This window comes from Pseudochaenichthys georgianus, chromosome 7 (genome assembly GCF_902827115.2).
Source record: "Pseudochaenichthys georgianus chromosome 7, fPseGeo1.2, whole genome shotgun sequence".
Lineage (NCBI taxonomy): Eukaryota > Metazoa > Chordata > Actinopteri > Perciformes > Channichthyidae > Pseudochaenichthys > Pseudochaenichthys georgianus.
In genome coordinates, this window is record NC_047509.1 from 27,716,920 (window position 1) to 27,736,437 (window position 19,518).

Here is a 19,518-nt window from a genome sequence, read left to right on the forward strand (position 1 = left end):
TCTTTTTTGTAATATATTACTTTTGACGGCATAGTAGAATGGTATTTTAGCATGTTTTGGTATGTATTAATGATATTTCTCTTTAACACACTATACTATTCATTTATATGATCATTTAGCCAGAGAAAGTCATAGTATAAAATGTCAAAGCGAAGATGTCAAAGATTTCTGAACAAATGTTGGGGGAAAAAACAGTCTTATATCGAATAAAGTTTATGGTATAATACTTTTTAAAAAATCGAAGGAAAAACTATATATAATATATCGTAATCTGAAAATATCAAAAGAAAAAAAGACATGGAAAAGTATGTCTTAAAAATAGCACAAAACGACATACGTCAAAAACGGTAATAGAAAAATATGCCGAAAATAAAAAATATAGTATAGTATGTCAAAACTATCACAAAAACGACATAGTATAGAATGTCTAAAATGTCATTAAAATAAACATAGTATAATAGGTTGAAAATAGTATATGTAGAAAATATCACAGAAAACAGATTAATTAGTATGTCGAAATTATGTGGACAAATGTATGCAAACAAACTGGATAGTATAATAGTAAATATTTTTTTTAAATCATAGTATTGAAAATATCATTTTTTTTTTTAAATAACATTTACATTTTATAGTCTACTTATTGTGTGACACGCAAGAAGAAAGCATGTCCTAATACTTTTGGGTTTGGCTCTGTAGTGCTTTGACTTAAAAAAACATGGTGTCTAAATGGATTGTAGCCACGTCTCCTTGCAATCTACAAGTTAAATACCATGATCCTTGATGAGACAAACAGAAAAGAAATGCTCCAGTAGGCATGTCTACGGTATCGGGTGTATGCAAGTCGCTTCAAATAAAAGGGTCAGCTTTGTGAATATACATTTAATTGGTTGTTGGTAATTGTTACTCATGACAGCAGCAGCATGTCTTCTTCTGATATGCCTCTCTCTGCAGTTGAGAAATTGTCTCTGCATTGTATTATCAACTCTGTATAGAATAGAAAAAGTACTAGAAAAACACAGATCTTCAAAAAATGACCAAAAACTTGTTTGTGGAAAAACACATAGGCTTTATTATCAGACAGCTTTTTTCGCCTTAAAATGGACACGCCAGACATTTATTTTAAATCAGAACATGGAAGGCCTTGGAGGAAACAATCACACGTGCACTGTTGATACATGTTTAGTTCCCCGTCTTCACACAACTACACTGAACAGAGACAATGCATAGATGGCGCTGGCAGGAAGACTTGATCGATCGTTGGAAGAGCGAGAGCTTCTTCTTAAAGACCATTTCTATGAGATTTTAGTAGTGTGTGTAGAGAATGACTAAGAGAGTCAGGCATGTAGTGCAGTTGCATAATGTGTCTGTCTCCATCAGCAGGCAGCACAGCTCGCTGCTTCTCAAAACAGTCGTTTCTCATAACTGTGGGACAAAGAGGAGTTGGTCAGAAACATCACAGCTTTCATGATGCTCCTGAGGTTTCTGTTTGACAGATTGGAGGAACTAAAGAGGAACTTGTTGTGGTTGGAGCGACACAAGGAACTAAGAACTGTTTAAGGTATTGGATTATAAAAGCAAGTTTCATACATGTGTGTTTGTACCTGTGCAAGCCGTGGACTCCACCCTCGTTTTGAGCTGAAGTTGTTCTCTTTTCAAATTTCAGGTCTCCAGAGTACATCATGGCTCTGTCGGGAGGAAGGAAATGTTACACATCCCAGACATCAAGAGGAAGAATGGCAGGAGAAACAAACACTGGGCAAGTACCAAGAGTAAAGCAGTGAGCTGGATCAGTAAGTCATCTAATCATCAGCAAGTGTTCACCACTTCACGCCTGGTTCAGACTACGCAATATTTTGTCTGTTACAATAGTCAGTCAAGTATGCAGTCATAACATCTTGACATGACCTGGCCGAGGGACAGGCTGCATGACTATTCAGAGGTTTGCCATCTTCAATGAAATCGCCAGGAAGAAGATGACAGGGGCCGACTACTAGTTACAAAAGTGTAAACGAGCATTAGCAGCTTGGAGGATGCTAGCCGTCTTGTTTTCGTACATTTACTTTGACATATTGACAGAACGTTGTTAGTCACTAGTTTGCAGCTTAGTTGGGCTGATATAATGTGGTCTATCAAGGCATTACAAAAATAAATAGCTTTTTATAGCATACAAATTTTACTTTTGACATTATGTTTTATGATTTAGTGTACATTTATGCCAAGGTTTACGGCAATTGATTGTACAGTATTTTCTCTGACACTTGTAAAACAATGTATTGAATTAGAACTTCCCACTCATGCATAACAGAAACGTATCCCTGCCTGTGTAGTACCTGAGCTGTGTGAGGCTCTTGGATCCGATGTCCTGACAGGAGTGCTGAATGCCAGCCAGCAGGTAGGGGACGAACTTGTGGATGGAGCCTTTGTCCTGCACCGCTCCAGAAACACCCTGAGCAACTTTGATCTTATCGCACTCACTGTGAAGGGGAGAGGAAGTAGGCTCATCACTCTTTATCACAAGGCAGACATGAGTCATGTTTTACAAACCACTGAAAATGCAATGAGGAAGAAGATTCAGCCCTTAGTTTTGCTGATATAGGCTTAGTTTGTCGGGGGACATCTTCCTTCTCTCTGTCTATACCTGTGTACTTTCATGTTCCGATTAACCCAGCTTCCCCAAATGTCTTTCTTTTTGGTGTCTATATACGCTGGGATCCGGAGTCATGGATGATCCTGCGGTCCTGTGTCCTGCATCGCGAGCCCTGGATCTTGAGTCGTGGCTGTGGTCCTGGATCATAGGTCCTGGATGGATATCCTCGTGGATTAATCTTATTATTATACACACATGCATTTCCAAACATTTGGACTACCTATGTTGTAAATGTATCATCTTTTCAATTTACACACGGCATCTATTGCACGTCTGTCCGTCCTGGGAGAGGGATTAATCAATCAATCAATGTTTATTTATATAGCCCAATATCACAAATGTTACATTTGTCTCAGTGGTCTTCACAGTGTGTACAGAATATCAGTATGACAATACGACACCCTCTGTCCTTAGACCCTCACATCGTACAAGGAAAAACTTCCGAAGAAAACCCACAGTTTAGAGGGAAACATGGGAGAAACCTCAGGGAGAGCAACAGAGGAGGGATCCCTCTCCCAGGACGGACAGACGTGCAATAGATGCCGTGTGTAAATTGAAAAGATAATACATTTGCAACATAGGTAGTCCAAATGTTTGGAAATACATGTGTGTATAATAGGAAGATGAATCCACGAGGATATCCATCCAGGACCGATGATCCAGGACCACAGCCACGACTCGCGATCGAGGGCTCGCGATCCAGGACACTGGACCGCAGGATCATCCATGACTCCGGATCCCGGCGTATATAGACACCAAAAAGAAAGAAATTTGGGGAAGCTGGGTTAATCGGAACATGAGAGTACACAGGTATAGACAGAGAGAAGGAAGAAGTAAGATGTCCCCCGACAAACTAAGCCTATATCAGCAAAACTAGGGGCTGAATCTAATCAGCCCTAACTATAAGCTTTATCAAAAAGGAAGGTCTTAAGCGCACTCTTAAAAACGGATAGGGTGTCTGCCGCCCGAACACAAACTGGAAGCTGATTCCACAAATGTGGAGCTTGATAAGAAAAGGCTCTGGCTCCCATTGTACTCTTAGAGATTCTAGGAACAACCAACAACCCTGCATTCTTGGAACGCAATGCCCTAGTAGGACAGTAGGGTATAATGAGTTCTTTAAGGTAAAATGGCGCCTGCCCATTAAGGGCTTTGTAGGCGAGAAGAAGAATTTTAAATTCTATCCTGTGTTCTATAGGGAGCCAGTGTAAGGCAGCCAGAACAGAAGTAATGTGGTCCCTTTTCCTAACTCTGGTTAGTACACGAGCTGCAGCATTTTTGAATCAGCTGAAGCGACTTGACTGACTTCTTGGTACACCCTGATAATAAAGAGTTACAATAATCCAGCCTAGAAGTAACAAATGCATGGACTAGTTTCTCTGCATCGTTTTGAGGCAAGATATGCCTGATTTTTGCAATGTTACGTAGATGGAAGTAGGAGGTCCTTGAAATTCATTTTATGTGGGCGTTAAAGGATAAATCCTGATCAAATATAACACCAAGATTCCTTACAGTTTCACTGGAGGCCAAATTAATGCCATCCATAGTTAGTATATCTTTAGATAATTTGTTTCGTAGATTCTTAGGGCCAAGTACAATAACTTCAGTTTTGGTCGTGTTTAACATCAAAAAGTTTAAGGTCATCCACGTTTTTAAGTCCTTAAGGCAGTCTTGAATTTTATTTAGATGATTAATTTCATCAGGCTTGATTGATAAATATAGTTGAGTATCATCCGCATAACAATGAAAGTTTACAGAATGATTCCTTATAATATTGCCTAACGGAAGCATATATAATGTGAACAAAATAGGTCCGAGCACTGAGCCCTGTGGCACTCCATGGCTAACTTTGGTTTGCGTGGAAGATTCATCGTTAACACGTACAAACTGAGAGCGTTCAGATAGATAGGACCTAAACCAGCCTAAAGCAGTTCCCTGTATGCCAACTAAGTGCTCTAGTCTTTGCAATAGGATATCATGGTCGATAGTATCAAATGCAGCACTGAGATCGAGCAAAACAAGAATAGAGACAAGTCCCTCCTCTGTTGCTCTACCTGAGGTTTCTCCCATTTTTCCCTTTAAACTGTGGGTTTTCTCCGGAAGTTTTTCCTTGTACGATGTGAGGGTCTAAGGACAGAGGGTGTCGTATTGTCATACTGATATTCTGTACAAACTGTGAAGTCCACTGATACAAATGTAACATTTGTGATATTGGGCTATATAAATAAACATTGATTGATTGACATCTGGGAAAAGACAATGAAAAAAACTGTCTGGCTGAGGAGAGTGTGAGATACATTGTCATCACTAGGGTGCTAACTATTAATATTACAGTGTATTAGCCCAGTATCTGTACCTGAAGTATCTGGTCTGAGAGCCCAGGTTTTTGTCCATGGCATCCAGGGAGCCCATGCCTCTGTATTTCTTCAGCCTGATGCCGTCAGAGAAGAAATATTCACCAGGAGCTTCACTGGTGGCCGCCAGCAGAGAGCCCATCATCACTGCACACAGAGAGACAGGGTGGGGAGTGACAGGTCAATAACATTTGAAATGAACGATGACTACTTAAAGGCTTTCAAAATGTCTAGCATGGAATAACCATCATAATCCAAATCTGAAAATCTACTGTTAATCCTCTCTGTAACATCAGAAAAACTAACAAACCCTTATTCACTTTAGATGTTAATACGTTTGATTTTGATTATGATTCTATAACACCCATTCTATCCATACCAGTGGATGCTCCCAGTGCCAGGGCTTTGGCAATGTGCCCGACATTCTGGATGCCTCCATCAGCGATGACCGGCACCCCGAACCTCCGGGCGTACTCCGACACCTTATAGACTGCTGTGGCCTGAGGTCTGCCGCATGCCAGCACTGAGGAGAGGAGGAGAGGAGGAGAGACGGGGGAGGATTAAAGGATGGGAGAAAATACAGCTGTTGCATTTAGTTAACTGAACTGAATAATGCTTTTCCCGTTCTAGTTGCATATGAACCTCTTAACCTACCAGAGCAAAGACAACCGCTTGCAAAATGTTCAAACTGCACACCACGTGAAGCTTTATAGATTCTAGGGATGCCAGCGATTATTCGAATATTCGTTACTGTCTCCCTAATCGAAAATTATTTTTAAAATTCGATTTTATTTATATATTTTATTTATATGTTTTTTTTTTTTCCTGGCTTAGTTTCAACCAAAATATAGACTAATGCTAATAATAGTATTAATAATTGTAAATGGCCATTGGTCACACCACCAGTTTGTTTTACTGTAAACTTGGAGGAAGCCAGCAGCGCAGGCTGCTGCTGCAGCCTGCTACACTCAGACCCCGCCCCCCCCCCTCCGTCCGTCACACGTGCGATTGATTTATTGGCGATATATAATATAATCGATTAATATTCGCCAGGGCTGTCCGATTTTGATCATGGGCAGTTTCTCGCATCCCTAATAGATTCATGTTAATAGAATATCTTTTCCATATTTAACTGCCAATTATTCTTTCATGTGATTATATTTGTTGACATGAATATCAACATAAATACAGATAAGATTTGGAACCTGCTGCTCATTTGGTAAACTGACAGTTTTGATGGGCATGCAAGTACCACACACAGTGAATGAGCAGACAGGCTGGGGTTGTGTCTCCTTCTGTTGTCATGTTAGTTAAAGTGTGAATGGGGAAGTTAAACTCGTCACGTCAGCAGAAAAATCCAAACTGCCATCAATTTTATTTACATCTCTTTCCCACGCTAATCTTTCACACCGACGCTTGAATATTTAAAGAAAACTATCCCAATTCCTTTTTTTACAAGTAGAGTTGTTTTGCACATAGGAGCAACTTATGTCTGTTAGAAAAGTGTTTCCACTGCATGGTACGGCTCTGCTGGAAACATGAAACTGAAGACTTGAGCTGTGCCATGCAGAAATCATGTTTATTACTGTTCTGTTCATGTCTTTTGAAAACATGTGATCAAAGTGCTTAAAAGGTCATCACCATACAGCCATGCTACAATTCAAAACTATGTCGATTTGGGTGCAACAATCACAGCTGGCATCACTAGCAGACTGATTCTAATGGCTGAACAAAGATACATTGATAAAGTCCGCCTCGATCCTTTATAATGACATGAATTACAAAGCAAAGCTGCAGGCTGGAATATCACTCGTCTGGCCCCTCCCACTGCAGCAGGTTCACCAGCTCTGGTAGACAGAGACACCCTGTGGCTGAAAGCACAAATGATGGTGGAAGTGGATGAGAACGGTGTTCTATAGCGGATACAATGATGGGAGGGCCAACAAATCAGAGTTACAGAAACAGCACAAGGAGGGTTTGGCCTTAAACCAGCCACCATCTGACCAACGGTACCGGTAAGGTAACCAACGGACACACATTGTGTCTCAATCTGATAACATCAAGATCTTTAAAGGGGGATGGGGTCAGATAGCACAAAAAACATGTCCCGTGTCTTTTCATAACCCCTTTGATGGAAAACAGTATGAGGTCAAGGAAAGATGTGAAGGACACCGACCCGGACTGGTGTCTCCCCGTTTGATCAGAGGGGTCATTCACTCAATTTGGAACTCTTTCCAAATGCGGCTAGCAAGATCAGTAAAGTGGGTGAAGGAAGAGCAAAATGCAATCAGGATGATTGACAGATTAGTGAGGACAGAAGATCAAGCAAAACCCCAAAACCTCAAAACACCCAAGGCCAGCTTTTAAAACAAACAAAAACCTAGGACCACTACCTCTATCTATCTATGCAAAGCTGTTAACCAATCAATGCAGCAGGCTGTGAAGTGGGGAGGGCGGGCACACTGTGATAGTGGAGCCAATAGGAGACCAGCTCAGGCCAAAACTTACTGGAGTATCCCGTAACAGTGGTTGGGGTTTTGGGGCTGTGGAGCTTTATAGCTGGAGGTACACTTAGGGGAGCTGGACATGGAAAAATACATGGACATAATATACACAGACCATCAACACCAAGGGGGGAACCAGGGAAGAGAATATAAGAGAGTGAAAGCAGAGGGAGTGGGAGAGAAACAAGGGGAGGAGGCAGGTATGATGACAAACAAGATGAAGATGACAGATCAAAGAAAATGAACAAGAACATATGCTGCAAATTTGCAAGAAAAACATGGACAACACAGAGACCTTCGCCAAACATATCACAGCTGTATCCAACAAACGTATCCCTATGACAACTTAAGATTTAAAGTCCAGCTGCAACAACCTACTAGCAAAATGTAACCAAAAAGAGTTCATCTTTTCAGATGATCTAAATGTCAGATCAGACGATCACAGAAAGATCAATCTTTGACTACACAACAATCATATCATATCGGAGGCGTGTGGCGTAGTGGGTTGTCCGTAGGTGTTCGGATCAGGGGGTCACAGGTTCAAACCCCGCTGCAGTCAGCATGTCGTTGTGTCCCTGGGCAAGACACTTCACCCCAGATTGCTCCTGTGGGGATTGCCCACAGTATTGAGTATGTAAGTCGCTTTGGATAAAAGCGTCTAACAAGTGACATGTAATGTAATGTAATATCTCGTGTGTTTTAACGTGTATTATGACCTGCAAAGGTAATCAGGCAGGAGCGCCAGAGACGGACTCTCAGCATAAGAACAATCAAAACAAACTGAAGTCCAGAGCACTTAAACTAACAAAAAGACACAATTCTAAACATGCTCGTCTTTCTATCCGAGCCTCTGAATAGACTTCCATTAGGACGCAATACAATGAAAAGTTGAACAAAACTATCAATGTGTGCCATATCAAGCCAATATATTGTTGTTATCAAGCAAACACACGCTTTCTAGGCCCAAACTAAAGTCCAATACATCAACAATATGAGTAACTACACATCATTGTGCTAACACTGGCAGATGGAATAACCAAACAGCTCCAGAATGGCTGTGGGCTGCTTTGTGAATCAGTTCGAAGTCCGCTGTCTCACTCACCTTCCTGTGTGATGCAGATGGAGCCGCTGCCCATGCCCACCCTCAGCCCGTCCACTCCTGCATCGATCAGGTTCTTAGCCTGAGCTGCAGTCACCACTGCAGCAGAGAGGGGGGGGCAGAGTTGGTTTGTGCATCTCTAGGTATACTCAATGCAAACACTCATTTCTGGCATTAATGGAAACACCCTTTCCGATTGTTAGGTAAAGAAAAGTGTAGTTACCATTGCCTCCAATGACTTGCAGGTGAGAATACTTCTCTTTGATATACTTGATCATATTGATCTGATAGATTGAGTTGCCCTGAGAGGAGTCCTAGAGGTACACAGAACAAATGATATTTGTATTCACAGAGCACAGTTACATTGAATGCACTTACTTTATACATTTCAAAGCGTTTAGAAAACCTGAAAGCTTAATGAAATGTAATGAATCCAGAACACATTACCGGCATGCCATTACATGGGTTTAGAGATCAAGACCTTGTCTGTCGTGCACTTTAATGCCACAGTGAATGGGCACTGCACTGCTGCCATAATAAGTTAACCCAGTTCATCTATTACAAATCTGTAAAAGAGCACACTTGGAGTCCATTCACCGCCAACCAATGCTTTCTCAGTGATAAAGCTCCAAATCGGCACCAAGGAGTCTGAAATGTATTCCAGCAGAGCAGTGCAGCCCAGTTTGCGCTCAGTCCCTAAATCAGGAACTGAATTCCCTCTGGTCTTCACCTTTCATTTCTAAACTAAATGTCTCCTCACCAGAACAACCACGTCCACGCCGCTCTGCACCAGCAGGTCCAGCCGGTACTTGTCGTCGTTGTGGGTGCCGATGGCGGCGCCACAAAGCAGCTGTTTGCGTGAGTCTTTAGAGGCCAGAGGGAAGTCTCTGTTCTTCTTCAGGTCTGTGCGGGCGATGATGGACACCAGGGACCCCTCCTCATTCACTATAGGCAGCTTACCTGCAGGAGGAACCAGGGGGGTCAGACATTCACACCAGGATGCAAGTTCATTTGGTTTATGTCATAATCTTAACTGCAATGGAAACTGAAATCATGCACGTTGTGAATAATAAACTGCATTCTCACCTTTCTTACTCCTCTGGAGGATTTCATTCGCTTCTTTCAGCGTAACTCCAGCGGGGGCGACTACTAGATCCTCTCGCTTCGTCATCACCTGTCAAGGCATTTACACACAGGGTATAAATAAAGGATGTATCGAAACTCCATTTTTCAGAGGATGTTGAAGTGGTTAGTATTTTGGGGGGATATCTGTCATTTAAGATATGACACTAACCGTAAATGAAAGATCTTAACATAATAAAAGTCATGAACAGGAATTCAGGCATTGTTCTTGTAAATCCATGACCGATGTCACAGCACAAAATAGCCAAACCTTGTTCTACATTTTGAAAGTGTTTAGTTGCGTAAAAGCACACCTGTTATTATTAAAACAGCAACAATCATGGAACCGGTGTGGTTTTTATACCTAAAAAAGAAAATATATCCACATAAAAAGAAAACTTCTATATTAATAATTTGTAACATACTGACACTTAGAACTACTTGATTATTTGTCTAATCTACAGTTATAAACAGAACTATCTGAAGAGGTCCTGGTTGCTATTAACATCCATTATGTATGCATTTGTATATACACACACATACTACACATACGTGTTAAGCCATATGTAGTGGCAGATACAAAAGAGGAACATTGCAACACAAATGATAGCATACATTTATGTTTTTGCTAACATATTATTATTATTTTAACTATGCCGTTATATTTGTGATACACTTAACCGTTATGATTACAAACATTTGAAATGTTTCATTTACTGACATTTTTGTTCAAGTTTTTCACTCTGTTGTATACGAGTCTCACAAATTCAGAATCAATCAGACTCGGACTTAAATTCAAAACTATTGGATAATTCCTCCAGTTTTTCATGAAAATATATATAAAATATAACAAAACACTCTTGATTTTTCAGTTCCTAAAAAACGTACACTAACCCCACAGTAGTTAATAATGTCTAATGACTCATGTCTTACGTCGCTCAGCGGCAGGTTGTGGTCCTCCTCCTTCAGGAAGTCGATGTCTCTGGAGGAGATGATGCCCACCAGCTTGCCGCCCATTTTCCCGGTGTCTGTGATGGGTATTCCACAGAAGCCGTGGCGAGCCTTGGCCTGGAAGACGTCCCGAACGCGCTCGCTGGGGCTCATCACCACGGGGTCCGTGATGAAGCCCTGCTCATAGCGCTGGAGAAGGGAGGGAAGTAAGGAAGGAGGTGAGGAAAGGAGGGGTTTGGAGGAATAAAGCGGGGCAGGAACAAATATAATTTGGAAGTGGAATCAAGAGCCAGCCGAGGAAAGAATGTAAGGGATTTCATGTGGGTGGTTGGATAAAGAATATTTGAGCGTTTACGGCTTAGACTCTAGACCAGCGGAGCAAGGCATGCAGGGAAATGAAACGCTTCTTAATCGTTCAAACTAAAAGCAGTAAATAAAAATAGAGAAAGACAAAGAGATGCTGACATGAGATGACAGAAAAGATTAACATAAAAAAAGGGAAACATTTATGAAGTTTAAAACCATACACATGGCCATCATCAATACCTTGACTTTCCGAACTTCATTGGCCTGGAACTCGGGAGTGCAGTTGTGGTGGATGAAGCCGATGCCACCTGTAAGCTGCATGCAGACATACATCAGTGTGTGTCTGTCACAGTGCACCAACGTGATAGCAGGAATAATAAAACAATCTTATAACTCAAGGAAACTGAGCATTCATGTGTTGACTTACTGCCATAGCTATGGCCAGGTTGGCCTCTGAGACGGTGTCCATGGGAGAGGAGACGAAGGGGGTCTTCATGGTGATTTGTTTGGTGAGCGCTGAGGTCAGGTCCTGGACAAATGACAACAGCAGGTATTTTTAGCACACAGGGACAATTTAAACACACTTTAACAACTCCTGAGTAACATATTAGAGCAGACAAATGCTCAAAGTCCACCGTAATATAAAGGCTGGACATTGTTTTACAATGTTAACTCACAATTTGACATGTATAGTTACATATTTTATCAGCAGACCTTTTTCATTTAGGTTTTTTGTAACATTATAAAATAAACAAGAGTGAATAATATAAAAGATATTTGGTGAATTCCATTTACCGTACTTTTCGGACTATAAAGCGCACCTGCATATAAGCCGCAGCAGCTAAATTGTCCCTCTGTCTTGCTCTCGTTCTGTCTCTTGGTTCCACTTTTACTTTGGCGCGCTACCTGTCTCACTCTTTTCCGGCCTCCAGCTTTTCCTGCTGGAGCCCGCCGCTTAAAGGTGGCGGGCGCGGACCGGTCATAGAGCCCATAGTGTTAAAGGTGGTTAATTTTACCTGTAAAATCCATAGATTTAGGAGGTTCCCTAGTGGCCGTTAGCTGTACAAAAAATATGGGGGAAAAAGTCGCGGCTTATAGTCCGAAAAGTACGGTACTTGCATTGATTACAGGTTCCAGTTATGTTCTCCCTTTATGGACTGTTGAACAATCTAAGAGTTTACTTTTCTCCCACTTCTTTCCTTAGATTGGAGGAAGCCTTTTGGGCATGTCATTTGAGACAGACATCAGTTTTTACAAAAAAATATGCAATTTCACGCAATTTTGACAAACCAAGTTTGTGTTCAAAAAGCTAGAGCAGATAAAACATTAATTCAGTTATGCTCTCTGATTTAATTGAATTTAACGACTTGGATTACGAAACTAACCTTATAATTAGGGATGCACGATATTGGTTTTTTGAAACCGATACCGATAACTTCCTGCTTCTCAAGACCGATACCGATAACCGATAATAATATAATATATATATATATATTAAATGTACCTGTAGTTTTTGCACACCTGGTGGTAAACAAAAGACTAGTAGTGAGCAAATGACATGAGCATTACTACTATGAACAAAACAAAGCCAAGAACTTTATTTTCCCAAATAAAGTGGCTTTTTCAAAAGCCTCGTCGATAGGTAAAAGCCCCGGTGCCTTTGCAGCTGGCTTTGGATTCGCTGCTAGTTTAGCAGCGCAGGCGTCTTCGTACGCTTTTAACACACCATCGTAGCGATGGCGATGTTTCAGGTGACTAATCAGGTTAGAAGTATTATAGCTCGTTGCCTTTTTCCCTTCTCGTGGAACTTCTGCATTGCATTTGTAAATACAAATAGCAAGCGAACTATCTAACTCTGAAACTTTGAAATAGTCCCATACTACCGACGACATGTTTGTTTACTGTCCTGGCTTCACACCATTTACGTCACAGCCAGGCATGAATTAGGGAGCGCTGGATTTGTGAAGAACTCCCCTCTTCCTAAACCACTAATACCACAGTACTGGCAAAACGGGAGGAGCCGAGGGAAAAACAAGCGCCCCTCATCCCAATCCACCCACACCGCAGTATTTTTTGATTTCCCCCCCCCCCAAAAAATATATTGTTTATTATCGGGGCTATTAATACTTTTATCGGGTTTATCGGGATGACGTCATAATTCCTAATATCGGACCACTACTTATAATGGTAAGCAAAATCATGTATCCAAAACCTCATTTATGTCAAATGTAAATACACATTATAAAGTCTGGGAAGCCATATTTGACTGCTCAGTCTTGTGGGGGCATTATGAGCCTAATTCTGGGATTATTTATGATGGGAGGCACTAAACTGATAATCCTCACTCTTCCTGCATGCGCTATCCCAGACATCAGATTAGTTTGATTACATAACCAGGGTATATGCAGGAATCCTGAAGTCAAATTTAAGACCTTTTTAAAGACCCTTTCCATACATTTTAAGACCTCATCGCAACTTCGAGTTCTAACCGGTTACATTGGCGACACACTTGACCTCACATTTACTATATTGATTGTAAGATAGCACAACGAAACAGAGTGCAGACAGACTACTGAAGCCTCCTCTCCACATGAACTTCAACCTCTCTGTGAAGGTCAGGTTTAATGCAGTATGCTGCTTTGTTCCTTCTGTACTCTGTGCTCTTTCATTCCAGTAAAACTCCTCAGAAACCATTAGAAACCAGTATTTGACCAATAAACAAAACAATTGACAAAACTTTGAACTATGAAATATATTAAACTTTGGTGAGCTTCAGCGGTAATGCCATATAGGAGCTCGCTCACAAATACCCAGGGGTTAAATTGGGCTGGGGCTGTCCAGGGCTAAGCCCGGCACATAGGACGATGCTCTGACGTCATCACCCTCACACATTTGTCATACGTTTACAAAAAACGATATATATGTTAAGACTTTTCTCGTTCTTAATATAGACTATATTTAGGGTCGATATGTGTTGACCTTACTTTAAAATAGCAGATCTCTGTGACCGGATATAGTTTGGCTTAGACCCCGGCCCCACGAGGACGGCTACAGTAAAACGCATACGCAAACGCAAAAAAGTCTTCCGTTCACACGCATTCGATTCATTAAAGTGTCCGTTCACACTAGACCGCTGGAAATGCTGGAAACCCTGTAGTACATATGCCAGGCATGTAAGAGTGGCGCTGCTGCCGCCACAAAACACACCAAAAGCAGCAAAGAAGACCCCGGAGCATGGTTGTCCTTCTGTTTATTCTCCGCGGTGGACGGCGTGTTCTCCTGCTGTATATCTCTCAGGTAGTCCACCAGCAGATAAACCCCCCCCCCCCCCCCCCCACAGAGCGGAGCAAGGCAACGAAACTTAAAATAAGAAGCAGCATTTTATGGCACGCTATGCATGGGGCCGCCTTGAGGGGGTTTCCCCGACATGTTGTTTCAGTAAATTAAAGGGTGTTTCATGTTGTCGTTGCTGTGGACCTTCTTAATACCTTGGAAAATGCCGTTTAATACTTTTTAATAGACTTAATTTTCTTAACATACTTTTTAAGACCCCGCGGACACCCTGATAACACAGTAACACTAATCAGATGTTATGTTTTGGCATACAGTTTATTTCCCCATAATGACAACTCACCACTTGGTCTGATGAGAAGTCGATGTAGCCCGGCAGGATCAGGAAGTCGCTGAAGGAGAGACAAGAACAATGAGATTAGAGCAGCTCTTCGTCAGTTAGTCCATCACACGTAAAGACAGGGGGATAAATGAATTCATCATCCCTTTATATTAAAATCATATTTACTCAAACCTTCACAGAAACAATAACTCTTTATGTTTGGCTTGACGGGTTTAACAGAACAGTTAAACGATCTTAGACACAAGCACACATATGTTGTTGTTCAGAAATAGAACACCGAAAAGGAGATTCAAGGAAAAATGTGATTTAACCGTCTCCAAACAGGACATAACAAGGATGTCTTTCTGGAGAATGTTCAGAAGGGGTCATGTTACAGTACTAATGTGTGTGTGAAATGTTTTTGGCAAATAACTCCTTACTTGCAATCATGTCAATCCATGTGCTGTAGGAGAGACAGTGAGCCATGTGATGATGAGACCAAAAGGAGACCTGTTCAAGTATGTAACATGAGTGACTGTGAGCCAATACACCATCAAAGCATCAGGGGTTCAGTGGGTCATCAAAAAAGCATTTACTAATGTTGAATAATACTAGTATATTGCTGCAATAATAACAAATAAAAACGTTTTGTTTGAAAGTAATAGTTAGTTTTATTTTCAATAAATCTCTTAATTATATTTTTCTGGTTTATCAAGGAATAATAAATAAAAATAGCAATTTGGGGACATTGCTTTGTAGAACTGGTAGATGTAGAAGTATTTTGATGTCAGATATATAATTTGAGACTTAAAAGTAAATACAGAACAATATATGTTGCTTTGTTGCTAAAAGGACTAGCAAGCAGACCCTTTAATAAATAGCCAGAGTCCACACAGTCCAGCATTACAACACAGGATGTGTAAGCCAGGACCTAAATTTGGGTCCAGTGTGTATAGAAGGAATGTGCTCCCCCCCTTTATTTCCAAGAGGTTGTTATTCAATCTACTGCTGTTTTAAAGGCAGATGATTCACTTATAAATAAACCTTTACAGGAGGCAATGTGCAATATATATAAAGTGAAAACAATAAACTGTCGAAAGTTCAAAGCAGTTGTAAAACTTCACCAATGACCAAAAGACAGAAAGCATTGGTGTCCTGCCAGCTGTGATCACCGGGTTAATATAAATCAAGGGTTAACTAGACAGTGTGTTCACCTTTACAATTGTGTTTTTATGAATAAGCAGCCCATCAAAGCAGACATATTTCTCTACAGTTGTTTAATGCAATAGATTGCATACGTTTGGTTATTGCTATAATTTATCAATAGATTAAAATGGAAGATACCACTTTGGTCTCTGGTAACTTTATTGTAATGTGTGTTCAGTTTACTTGCAATGAGTATTCACTTGATTACATTGTAGAAGCAGTTGTGTAATGTCTTATGCAGGATGTAACTGTACAGAATACGCACTGAGTAATTATGTTAGAAGGCTGGGCAGTATAATGTAAACAATGGTCCAGAAAGAATACATACATTTTCTCTCCTACATTATGAACCATCACCTGGGAAATATCTATTTTATGTTCCCAGAGTCAAAGCTAAACAGGTGTATAATGTCTTCTGTGGTTCTTCTATAACCTTGCTGTCAGTGAGACATAATAAAACATGCTATTGATAATATAATACGAAATGTAGCATTCAGTGTTTTTGGAGCTTAACTCCTTTAGCATTAAATAAAATAGCAGAAATATTTAGTTTAGCCAATATTAGGTCGGCTCATCAGTAAATAACCTGTCACTGGTTGTCCCTGAAAGATGGCTGACTTTGGCATCACCAGCTCCAGTTGCTAGACAGCGTCAACCGCAGGGGGGACTAGTTAGCCGTTAGCACACATAGCTACATTACACATTAGACGTGTGTTGTCGTGTTTGGCCGTGTAGGAGAGTGAGAGTGATCGTGGGGTCTTTACTTGTATGTCAGTCCGTCTCCTCCGTTGAACAGTTGCGTTCCCGACAGCCCGTCGTCGGGGATGTAACCGGTCTGCCCGCTGATCAGGTAGTCCGCCATGACGTCCAAATACACTCTCACCAGTTCTTTAGAGTTAAAATAGTAAGAAAGACAACTTATGAAGCTGCTACAGTAACTAGCGGGTAGACAACAACACACAGGCCCGGGAACAGAGACCGATAACTTTCTTCCTTCGCCCCGGTGTGTTGTTCTGCTTCTCCGTCCGTTAACGGGTCAGTGTCGTACTGCTTCACGCTCCTCTGAGCTCTGTGCTGTCGTCTGGCTGTGTGTTAACGGTGAAGAAGTGAGCAGAAAATGTCAGCATGAAAGCTTTTGTGTCCTCTCTCGGGCCTCTCTGCCAGCCGGAGCTGAGCGCTCATGTTCCTTCTGCAGACTGCAGCACCCTCAAACACGTGCAGTATTCCGGCCTGACAGCGTTTCCGACACCGACGTCACATCCGGCCGACCCGCCCCCTCATTTTTCAGTTTGAACAATATGACACATATTATATATACAGTCTATGTAGGACACCCTGAAAAACAGAAAACCTGCAAAAAACCTTCAACATTTTAAAAGACAGACTATCTAAGGATGCATGGTGTGCTCCCTGGTGTGTACAAGGTGTCTTTTATTGTTGTTATGGCAATTGTTAAACCTCTTCTTTGTTGTAAGTAAAAGAGAAATAAATATGATATCAGACACAGACATAAACCATATTTTGAAATGTTAAATGATTATCTCGGGAATATTTCTCATTATTGTTCGATACCAACTCATTATTTTTGAAATACTCATGAATTCTTCCTTTTTCTCATAAAACGACAGATTATCTTTTTTTTCAATTTTATTTTTTTCTTATTTTTCTGACAGAAATGGGAATATATAAATAAATGCCAGTTAGTTAAAATGTGAAGAAGTTATTATATTACAGTCATATAGGAGGGAGAGACAACGGTGTGGAACATACAGAACATGATATTTGGCTTTAAAAAACAATGGCCAAGAAGACGTACTATAGTAGCAATACCACGGTCTGAATCCTGCATCAAAATATACGCTCAGTATAAAAAGTAAAAGTATCCATTATGCTGAATTGTTCATTCCACACTCAAGTTCAGGAATAAACACTTGAGGGTGCAATCCTCCCCATACTCCATTTCGCTGTGTGAAGGTAAAACTGGGTCACACACTCAAGTGCAGGCAAAGTAGTGCAGCAGTTAATATGGAACTATAAACATATTAAAATAAATGGAACTACTACAAGGAACCCTGTTAATTATGTGCAGTTATTTCACAACTTGTATTAAATACACCTTGAAAAAATTACTTCAATGGTGGATATGGCCACGCCTGTAGCCAGAGGCGGAGTGATTACCATTCCGCTATTGCCTGTAGATTTAGCATTTCTTTGACCATCAAATACACACACGCACTTTTTGCCCCCCCACACTTCTGAAATTAATCCGGCGCCGCTGCGTGGCACGCAGTACACATAGGCTGCCGCTGTGGCCGATACTCTGGCCAGAGATGGGGTCGTTACTAAAAAAAAAAGCAATATATTACATATTACTTTAAAAAAAAAGAAGTAATATCACTACTTCGTTACTCTCTACATAAAGTAACTCGTTACTTTACTCTCAGGGCCGGCCCGCCCCTCCCTACAGGCAGATCACGCAGACTGCTAAAGTTTCAAATGTTCTCTTTAGTTCAGTTTCCATTGTCGCATAAGACTGATCCAGATAGCTCCTGAATGTTTTCCTATCTGACCATGGCTGTCCTCTGTCTCCTGCTATCTGTATTTTGCGCAGTACATCTCTGCTCACGCTGTTGCGTCGGCGTGTTCTCCTGCGTGTTGGCCATGGAACACACACCGCAAAGACTTCAGCCGAGCACGTACGAACTGCGCATGCGTGAGTGGCAATAACTCTCCTTACCAGCAGGCGGCGGAGTGTGTATTCGTCATTCAAAACAGACAACAACCGGAAAACAGAGCAGAAGAACAGACTACGGCCCAATCCCAAACCACTCTCGACCCTACCCCTCCGTGACGGAGTGAACTCCGTCTGTAGCCACACTCGCAGCTCAACGAGGCTCCCTCCTGTCAGATGGAGGGAGTAAATACAGCAGCAAGCTTTGGGACAGCCTCCCCTCTCCGGCAGAAACAGGAAATGCCGTTGTTGTGTCACATTATGCCTCCCGGTCATGAAATGCCCCCCTTGTCACGGGAACGCGCATTTCTAAATGATACGTTTACACCTCTAAATGACACGTTTACACCATAGGTTTACACCTTAAAAAGATGTTTAAAACGAAAAGTAAACGTTCAGGGTTTTTATTAATGGTAATTTTCAGACTGTGAGTTGTTTAGTGGTAGCTCATAGTCTTGATTCTTCTGGTTTAACTTTCGCTCAGTATTTGAGATGTCGAAATTCATTCGTCACTTCCTTTTCAGTTTTTTTTTTTTTTTATCATTATTGTTACGTCCTGTCTGTATAAACGTGATTTAAAATGTATTGTTTAATTTTTCATAGTTGTCATCTAATAATCAAAATATATGTTTACAAATGTTACATAGTCTTTGTCAGCATATTATTATATACGCTATGCGTACAAAATAAAAGTGTGACATTCATGAAACTTGCTCCATTTATTGGTACCAGTCCTAGAACCATACCCTGAAAAATGCTTGAGGGTGGGATTCATAGAAACCTCTTTTTTTGGGGGGGGGGGGGGCATTTTATGACAGGCCTGGCCATCACAATATGGCTCTCGCCCGCGAACGAGCCGTTTTTTTTTTTTCTTTGGCGGAGGGATCTAGATCGGCATGAAGGCACATTATGCAATGTGCACATTATCCCGCTTATTACACATGGCCACATTCTCAACAAAGTAACGACATGACTCCCAATATTA

General features: G+C 41.1%; 1 protein-coding gene across 2 annotated transcripts; it reads right to left on the bottom strand.

Annotated features, from left to right (window-relative positions):
• Positions 1–1,042: 1,042 nt before the first annotated feature.
• Positions 1,043–17,052, bottom strand: impdh2 (IMP (inosine 5'-monophosphate) dehydrogenase 2). Of its 2 annotated transcripts, XM_034087397.1 has the most exons (15): positions 16,567–17,052; positions 14,618–14,666; positions 11,411–11,512; positions 11,224–11,298; positions 10,660–10,866; positions 9,691–9,778; positions 9,365–9,564; positions 8,828–8,918; positions 8,608–8,703; positions 7,510–7,581; positions 5,381–5,524; positions 5,004–5,148; positions 2,331–2,474; positions 1,602–1,685; positions 1,043–1,422 (listed from the first exon to the last, which is right to left on the bottom strand). In XM_034087397.1, exons 1-15 carry the CDS (start codon positions 16,662–16,664, stop codon positions 1,401–1,403), a joined length of 1,617 nt encoding a protein of 538 aa, XP_033943288.1. In that variant the 5' UTR covers positions 16,665–17,052; the 3' UTR covers positions 1,043–1,400. The 2 variants fall into 2 exon arrangements, with proteins under 2 accessions (XP_033943288.1, XP_033943289.1); XM_034087398.1 differs by lacking the exon at positions 7,510–7,581 and having other exon boundaries at positions 16,567–17,050.
• Positions 17,053–19,518: the final 2,466 nt, after the last annotated feature.